The sequence below is a fragment of the Mchenga conophoros genome, linkage group LG1 (genome assembly GCF_057382185.1).
Source record: "Mchenga conophoros isolate Kocher_MC1m ecotype Shallow Benthic linkage group LG1, M_conophoros_male_GT1.1, whole genome shotgun sequence".
Classification (NCBI taxonomy): domain Eukaryota; kingdom Metazoa; phylum Chordata; class Actinopteri; order Cichliformes; family Cichlidae; genus Mchenga; species Mchenga conophoros.
Window position 1 is genome coordinate 16,313,627 of NC_140526.1, and position 9,536 is coordinate 16,323,162.

Here is a 9,536-nt window from a genome sequence, read left to right on the forward strand (position 1 = left end):
ATCTCACGGAGCACTGTTCAAGCGATCATTCAGAAATGGAAGGAGTATGGCACAACTGTAAACCTACCAAGACAAGGCCGTCCACTTAAACTCACAGGCCGAACAAGGAGAGCGCTGATCAGAAATGCAGCCAAGAGGCACATGGTGACTCTGGACGAGCTGCAGAGATCTACAGCTCAGGTGGGGGAATCTGTCCATAAGACAACTATTAGTCGTGCACTGCACAAAGTTGGCCTTTATGGAAGAGTGACAAGAAGAAAGCCATTGTTAACAGAAAACCATAAGAAGTCCCGTTTGCAGTTTGCCACAAGCCATGTGGGGGACACAGCAAACATGTGGAAGAAAGTGCTCTGGTCAAAAGAGACCAAAATTGAACTTTTTGGCCAAAATGCAAAACGCTATGTGTGGCAGAAAACTAACACTGCACATCACTCTGAACACACCATCCCCACTTTCAAATATGGTGGTGGCAGCATCATACTCTGGGGGTGCTTCTCTTCAGCAGGGACAGGGAAGCTGGTCAGAGTTGATGGTAAGATGGATGGAGCCTAATACAGGGCAATCTTGGAAGAAAACCTCTTTGAGTCTGCAAAAGACTTGAGACTGGGGCGGAGGTTCACCTTCCAGCAGGACAACGACCCTGAACATAAAGCCAGGCAACAATGGGATGGTTTAAAACAAAACATATCCATGTGTTAGAATGGCCCAGTCAAAGTCCAGATCTAAATCCAATCCAGAATCTGTGGCAAGATCTGAAAACTGCTGTTCACAAACGCTGTCCATCTAATCTGACTGAGCTGGAGCTGTTTTGCAAAGAGGAATGGGCAAGGATTTCAGTCTCTAGACGTGCAAAAGCTGGTAGAGACAAACCCTAAAAGACTGGCAGCTGTAACTGCAGCAAAAGGTGGTTCTACAAAGTATTGACTCAGGGGGCTGAATAATTACACACACCCCACTTTTCAGTTATTTATTTGTAAAAAATGTTTGGAATCATGTATGATTTTCGTTCCACTTCTCACGTGTACACCACTTTGTATTGGTCTTTCACGTGGAATTCCAATAAAATTGGATATGTGTATGTGTGTATATATATATATATATATATATATATATATATATATATATATATATACATACACACACACACACACACACACACACACACACACACACACATATATATACACACACACACACATATATATACACACACACACACACATATATATACACACATACACACACGCATACAGAAATATTTATAAAGTGTGTTAGAATGATTATTTTATTTGTTCCTGAAAGCCTGGAATAAAACATAATTATTACATAATAGAAGCATAAAACATTACAGTTGTTTGTAAAGTCAACAGCAGTCACCAAGTACTCTAAAAGTGCAAACTGGAACACTGAAACATGTTGGCTGCAGCTGCACGGCACAACCTTTGCTTTAAAAGTGAATGTTTTCCATTTCTGGTTTGGTCTTCTAGCGACCAAAGTAACTAAGTTATTTTTAGTGCAGCACCATGCATCTCTTTGCCACCAATTTTATTTGGCAACAGCCAGCAACCACTTGCAAACCTTTCAGGGATATGCATTTTCGCTTACTGACCAGCGGTGGTTGGTAGAGGTCACTGCCGGTCTCTGGACTCGTGCAACTGAAGCATTACCAAATCACCTACAGTATTACAACTTTCTTCATGTCTTCTTCCACAATAGCACAAAGAAACTTTTCAGTATGACATTTGTGTTTCATCTTTTTCATTTAAGAAAAATATAAAAGAGCAAGTAATTTCTGAAGTCTAGATATTCTTTCCTGTGTGAGTGTTCATATGAATAATTAGATGGGAGCGTCGGATGAATCTTTTCCCACAAGCCGTGCAACTGTACGGCCTCTCGCCTGAGTGAGTCTTCATGTGGCGAGTCAGATTCGAGTGGGCACTGAATTTAATATGGCACAGGGTGCAACCGTAGGGTTTCTCACCTGTGTGAATTATCATGTGCTTGATAAGGTCGGCTTTCTCTCTAAATTTTTTACCACAGTCGTTACAGCTGTGAGGCTTCTCTCCTGTGTGGATACGCATGTGGGCGTTCATGTTTCCCACCTGAGTGAATCCCTTGCCGCAGACGCTACACGTGTGCGGCTTCTGTCCAGAGTGTGAGTTCATGTGAGTCTGTAAATATGAGCGCTGGATGAAGCTTTTGCCACACACGCTGCAACTGTGGGGTTTCTCTCCCCTGTGCGTTTTCATGTGACGAGTCAGAATGGATTTATTCCTGAAATTCTTGCTGCAAACGCTGCAGGTGTAAGGTTTTTCTACTGTTTCGCCAGATTTCTCTTCTCTCTTACTGTTTACACCCGAGTGACGTTTTACACTGTCTTGCTGTTCATCATCACTTATTTCACTCGATGGACACTTGCTGGTTGGCTCTGATGCGCCACAGCTTTGTTTAACAGTTCGAGCTGAGCAGCTGGGCGAGTGATCTTCCTCACCATTCCTGACAGTCTGGCCCAGATTTTCTGAATGCTTCCCATCCTCACCTCTCTCCACATAAACTATATTAAACATGGCGTCTTTGGTGTCAGCCTCTTCCTGCTTTTCACACACTGGAGCCGACCACAGTTCTACCTCCTGTTCTTCTTTAATCCGGGGCTCTCGGTCATCCTCACACAGGTCTGTCTTCTTCTCAGGGTGATCCTGCTCAGAGCAAGCACCATCTTCCTGGACGGAGAACTGCAGAGGGACTAGACAACATCATATATCAGAAAATGGATTTAGGTTTTCACTTTATCAAGCAGAAAGCTCTACAATACAAATCTCAGATTTTTAATTTTTAAATTATGACGTGTAGTCTGCTGTTGAAAAAGACATCTTACTACTTCTTTTGCATAAAACAATAACAGATGCACTGGAACTTATTCTCTTGATGATTTCTTGTTTTTGATATGAAAGCAAAGACTCTGCTTTATTATGAAGCTCGGATAAAACAAAAATACCGTAAATAAACTTTCAAATGCAGTGATATCAAAACTGCAATTAGGTTTTTATTTTACAGTGTTAGAACTACAGGTTTCTGGGTCACGTTTCATTGTTTTGGATGCAGTAGTGAAGATGAAAGGTGGAAACAGGTCCTTGTGTTTCACTGGAAGTTTTCTCTATCTGAGGCTTCCTGAACCAAACAGATTACATTGTTCTTTGCAAAATGTTTATTGGGAAAATCATTTCAATTCTTCCATATTTCACTATTTATTTATTGTCAATATAAGTATACAACATACATACCAGCTAAACAGCTTAAGTAAAAGAGCACAAAAACATGTTAAATGTGAATGAAAAAGCTTTGAACCACCAGGACTCAGAGTCTGGCCGACTAGCAAAGCTGAGAAACTGAGAATGTGGTGCTTGATCAGCAGAGAGGTGAAAAACTGAACAATCACTTCAGAGAGCGCACAAAGCTGTGGTTTAGATTTGAGACTGTGGCACCTGACCTAAGAGTCAACTACTTCCAAAAAGTTCTGCGTTTTTATTATAATACATGTCCTGATTTTCCTAAATCCTGCCTGTGACATATGCCCTACATACAATAATAATAAAAAAAGAACAAAACTAACACTGAAACTAAAAAATCTAAACTAAAACTGAACATTTTTAAACTATTAAAAACGAAACTTCTGGAAACTGACTTAAAAAACCTCAAAATTAGAATAAAAATTACAACTAATTAGAAAATACAGGACTGTAATAACTCTGGTGGTTGGAACGGTTTCTGCACTGATGATGATGATGAATGTGATGATGTATCTGGCTGTTGTGGTGTAGAGTGAGATAAGTCACTGGTTGGTTCCTTGGACTCTGGGGCTAACTACATAATGACGAAGCTTACGTCACTGGGGCTGGAGTTTACTCGCAGGGGTGGAAAGTATAATCCCTGTGAGAAACTGCTCCTCTGCACCAAAGGGGTAGACCCACACTGGAAAGATTAGGTTTTTTTGGCTTTCATGGGGATGCCTCTGTATCCCTACATAACAGTCAGAGGCTGTGGCTGGAGAGATTAGGGTGTGGGCGCCTGGGCTTAGACTGCTAGCACTGCTGGCCCTCTAAAGTCTGAAAAACTCATGACTCTTCTGCCTGAACCATCAGCAGCCACTGTGTCTCTTCAACAGATCCTCAGAATAATACACCACACCACACCGAGAAGCAGTTTAAAAAGCCTCACTGGTTCCAAACAGAGGAAGATGCCAAGCTGGCTGCACTCAGGGAAGCAGTGGGGCATAAGAGGAGAATGATGAAAAAGAAGCTGGAGGCTCTGAGCAGGGAGACGCAGGTCTTTCACACAGTCAGAGCCACAGAGAAGGAGCTGAGACTTGAAGATGACTCTTTCCTAAACAGCTATGGGGCTCTGTCCCAATTTCAGAAACTGTCTCCAACCTCAGCTGACATCTTAAGTTAGAGACAATTGAAGCTGGGAACTTTTGTGTCCCCACCATGTTGATTTTTTTGGAGCCAGGCATGAAACTATTTAGAGTAGAGGGCAGAGTACTAAGTTAACAACTAACGCAAAGCATAGTTGGTTAGCAAGTTGAATCCATAAAATCTATGGATGCAATACAAAGACACTAAAGTCTGCTTTTCAGCACTAAATTAAAGACCATTAAACATTGTTGACAGCCTTTACCTCACAGCAGGATATATATAATTCCAAAAAAATGCTGCAAAAGGCACGATCAGCATAAACACAATCACAGGTTTGGTTCAGGTCTGTTTGCACACCTGTCACTCCTCCATTTTAGCCTCCATAATATCTAAATAGTAGGGGTGCAACGATACTCGTATCGATATTGAACCGTTCGATACAGTGCTTTCGGTTCGATACGCATATGTATCGAACAATACAAAATTTGTAATTTATTTTATCAACTTTCCTTCTGACCATGCTGTCTGTGTTGAGCGCTCAGTGAATCAGCGTTCGACTACTCCGCCTAGGCTGCACTGTCGAGCGCAGATCCACTGAGCGTTCAACGTAGACAGCATCGTCAGAAGGAAGAGCGCAGGGCAAGCTAGCGAGACAGAAGTTAAACTCTCCTTGCAACATGGCAAATTGAACCTCCCCCACCCTCATTCAGATCTGGCGTTTGGAATTATTTTGGTTTTCATGTGACGTATGACCCTGAAGGTAAGCGAGTCATGGACTAAAGTAAAACAGTATGTTGGATGTGCCACGCAATGCTCAATTACATGGGTGGGAAGTAGTGTGTTAGTGCAGTTAGCTCATTAACGTGTTAGCCGTCTAGCCCCACGCACGGGGCGATCAGGGGTAGCTCGTTAACGGAGATTTGCCATGTTGTGGCGTTAACGTCATTTCAACGAGATTAACGCTGACAGCTCTAGTGGGAACACAACGAATATGACTGCACATTTACACCGACATCATCCTAGTGCAAAGACAAGTGGAAGCAGACAAAAACAACAAGCATGCATGCTACAAACTTTACCCGAGTCATTTAGACAGCCGTTAGCACATGATTCTCCTTATGGGGACCTGATATGTTTAATATTGTGGCGAGCTCAGACAAGGAGGAGACGGAGGTGTCGTTTGGTCTTGCTTCCCGTGAGCTAGCCAGGGAGCTCAGCCGTTTATTGACATCTGCAGAAGAACACTGCCGCTAGCTAACTGCTCAGCGCGGCAACCGCACAGCAACAACAACAACAACACACAGGGCGCCCTCTGACCCCGGAAGGACACACCGTCGCAGCGAGAGGGCGTCACCCGTCACTATGGCAACATAAACAAAACATAACTGTACAAACAGAACCCCGAACAGCCCTGACCCGCTACAATATGCTGCTGAGAATATAGCCCAGAAGAAGCGTATAGTATAGCTTTTATTTTGGAAAGAGCCATTTCTCTGTAATAAACTCTCTTTTCCAAAGATGAGTGATTCCTCAATCAGATACAGGGCTTGCAAAATCGCTAGCCCGACGTCCCGGGGCTAGCGATTTTTCCAGTCGGGCTACCAAAATCTATCTCTGCCCTGCCCGTCGGGCTATTGTAGGAAGGAAAAATATATGTCAATGCTTTTGCATTCTTTCGGAAATGTAGCTGGGTAATTATGTCATTGGCATCGGTGAGTCACTGTCAATATGTGACATATTGAAATTGCGTTTGAATTTGCGCTTGTTTTTTGCTTTCACTTGTTTCACTTTGCAATCGCGCGAACTGTGTATAGAGAGCGACAGCACTGATCTGTGAGTGATGATAATTTGCGCACCAATTCCTCTGACATCGTCTTATCAATCGTTAGCTTACTATGCAAACATGACAAGTGAAATCTCCCGCAGCAAGCTTAAACATATGAGAGGTTGATCGCGCAGAGAATCGCTGACCGTTATGTGTGTGTGTGTGTGTGTGTGTGTGTGTGTGTGTGTGTGTGTGTGTGTGTAAAAGCAGCAGGATATATATTTTAGTTCTGCTGAGCCAAATAAGACAGGTCAGGGTGAAGAAGTGACAGCCAAAGAAAAGCTTACCACAAAACGGAAAAGTTATGACAAATCAGACTAAGGCAAAAAGAAAGTGCAGCTTTATGGTTTCATGGACAAAAGAATTTCTGTGGCTGCAATATGACGAGCTATATAACCGGGGCTGCACATAAGTGCTCCGCAGGTGCGCATTCGCAGTCAAAATAAAAAAAAAAAAAAAAAAAACGCGCACAAGATATGAAGTTGCAACGCGTGTTTGCATACATAAGATTTTCTGGAGGAGGACAGACATTTGTTTAAAACTCTTAAAGATGTCGAAGAAGCTCCTTTAAGCAACTACTTTGGTGTTCCTCCACCTCCAAAGAAATGTCAGGAGTCCGAACCACAAAAGAAGCGCGTATTCTCGGAAAAGTGTTTGCAGGAGGTGAGCTGGCTTCAAACAAATGATGAACGCACAGAGATGTGGTGCGGAATGTGCCGTGAAAATCCCACTCTAGCGGACAAAAACAGTGCTTTTTATATGGACACAAACGCGCGTTGCAACTTCTTATCTGGTGCGCGTCTTTTATTTTGACAGCGAATGCGCACATGCGGACCACTTATGTGCATGTAAATAACAATGTTCTGCCGGGTGTGTTGTTGGTTTTCTCTCGATTTCTGAGTCGACAAGCGCCTTTGTTACTGGGACCAGTCATTTTAAGAAAGGCCCCCATTAGAACCCATGAGAAATGCAAGAAATGCATTATTGCTCAGTCTGCAATATCTTTCCCAGAACAAACACCAATTGCAAATAACATACTAAAAATAAACCTGAAAAATCTGTTTAGAACAGCTACTATGTTGCAAAGAGTGAACTACCACTGGCAAAATTTAGCAGTCTTTGCAAACTTCAAAAAGCAAATGGCCTAGATCTTGGTTCCACTTGTCTCTTACCTGTGACTTCAGTGGAAATTTCAAATTCAGGATCTGACACAGACTGATTCATGTCCTACACCGTTCTTACAAGTTTCTGTTCAATTAGAACCAAGTATTTGAGTTGATGATTGTAATTTTTATACAATGTTGTAATTTGTTTTTCAACAATTTTTTGATTAATGTTTTGTTTCCTTTACAATATTATACTTTAATGTATAATATTGTAAAGGAAACAAAACAGGAAACAAAACATCAATCAAAAAATTGCTCTCTTTTTTTATTCGGGCTACTTAGATTTATTTTGGGCTACCAAAAACTGAAGAGTCCCTGTCCGAAGGGCTACCAGGGATTTTGAAATTTTGAGAGCCCTGAGAGATATTTATTTTTTAAATTACTTTTGTTTCAGCAACATTAAATTTAAAAACTGTACTTTTGAGTTAAAATATATATTTATAATTTTAATAAATGACAAATTAAAAAGGCATGAACATTTTTTTGTATCGAAAAAATATCGAACCGTGACATCAAAGTATCGAACCGAACCGTGAATTTTGTGTATCATTGCACCCCTACTAAATAGATGAGTTATCAAAAATCCATGACAGTAGTGAATGTTCTGAAGGGGTAAACTGGCTATAGAGACCAAATCCTTTACCTGTGCTAGGATATAAAGATGCTATAAATAGCCTATTGTTGGTACGGTGGATTCTGTCTTTAGATTATTAAGATACTCTGTTGTTGATATGGCACTTTAATTGACAGGTGAGCCCAGCTGTAAAGATGCAGATACATAAACCAGGCTTAAAACAGTCAAATTCCTTTTTGATACTGAGGTTTGAAACTATAATATGACCAGATATTACTCTGTACAGTCACTATTTGTTTAATTAATGAACCAATGAGCACTATAGGAAAAAGAGTGGCTACTAATCAGCTGTCTCCAAGCACCGAACACTATCGTGAAGCATATTCTGGACTTGGAACAGGTTCATTTCATAATAATATCTTTAAAAATGAAAAAAAGAAAAAGCTTATTTTTTTTTCATTTTTCCATTCTTTAAGCTAGCTACCACACAAATTATTTTAAACAAGGAAGCCGAGAGATGAAAAGCGCTGAAATTTAAACCTAAATCTTGGTTAAGATATGCAGGAAATCCTCTTGTGGTTCATTTTTATTCATTTGACAGCCATTTTGCATCCCCCTCCCTCTTTCAGGGATGCAAAATGGCGCTATTTGCTGGCTTCTGTAAACTGTTTACTAGATGTTTCCTAAGACTGAACACTGGCTGAGCTTAACAGATGCTACAAAGTGTCCATGCAGCTTCAGGGTTGTCCTGCCGTTACCTTTCCACCCGGCCAGGCTTCGCCGTTGTTGCTCGACCTCCTGCTTTGAACAGAGCACTTCCTTCTCATAGTCTCTTACAGCTTCTTCAAAGAGGTTGAATATTTCCTCGGCAGCCGCCTGCAGTCGTTCATTGACCACAGCTCTTAGTTTCTCTGTTTTGAACATTTCTGCGGGCGATAAGAGTCCTCTAGTCTGTTTTTGGACGAGCTCAGGGGTGAAAGGCTGCTTTTGGGTTGCCAGATATCGCGAGAAAACCAAGAACTGTCAACATTAAAATGACTTTCTGAACACAAGTGTAACCACATCCACGTGATCACTCACAATCATCGTATCTTTTCGTAATTTGCAAATCACAAATATACCATAAAATTAACTGTGTGTTTTATTGTATAGGACTGTATTATACTATAAAACAATGTTCATGAAACGGACAAACAAAAGTTTAAATCATGCAATACGAACTTTCAAGGACATAAATATGCTGAAGTTGCCCAGTGAAGCTGTCTGCAGCAAATACAAATGGCACGCTGTAAAAGCGAATTCACGTTTATAGAAGGACATGGCAACAAAGGATTGCCGAGGCACACTGTAATACGATCATATTTCCATGATAGAGCTTTATTGCCACCTACTGGTCAAGAAAGAAAAAAAATGACGTACATGTTTGTATTGATCACCTATTTCAGTGCTGTTTGATTTCAGGCTGCCTACATATCAGAGGTCTCTAATTCTCCCCCTGCCCATCAAGAGGAAAGTTAAAAAGAAAGAGAGAAAGTTCTTCTTTTTGCTGTTCTTTTAGG

General features: G+C 41.2%; 1 protein-coding gene across 2 annotated transcripts; it reads right to left on the minus strand.

Annotated features, from left to right (window-relative positions):
• Positions 1–1,235: 1,235 nt before the first annotated feature.
• Positions 1,236–8,981, minus strand: LOC146583159 (uncharacterized). 2 transcript variants are annotated; one of them, XM_085267896.1, is made up of 2 exons: positions 8,736–8,981; positions 1,236–2,743 (listed from the first exon to the last, which is right to left on the minus strand). In XM_085267896.1, the coding sequence occupies exons 1-2, from the start codon at positions 8,899–8,901 to the stop codon at positions 1,800–1,802; spliced, it is 1,110 nt and encodes a 369-aa protein (XP_085124022.1). In that variant the 5' UTR covers positions 8,902–8,981; the 3' UTR covers positions 1,236–1,799. The 2 variants fall into 2 exon arrangements, with proteins under 2 accessions (XP_085124022.1, XP_085124029.1); XM_085267903.1 differs by having other exon boundaries at positions 1,236–2,732; positions 8,736–8,841.
• Between the last annotated feature and the right edge of the window lie 555 nt (positions 8,982–9,536).

Excerpts from the sequence above, each read along its gene's own strand:
- LOC146583159 (XM_085267896.1), bottom strand. The coding sequence starts at position 8,901 with ATGTTCAAAACAGAGAAACTAAGAGCTGTGGTCAATGAACGACTGCAG. Across the intron at positions 2,744-8,735 it reads AAGCCTGGCCGGGTGGAAAG|TCCCTCTGCAGTTCTCCGTC; the intron begins GTAACGGCAGGA and ends GATGTTGTCTAG.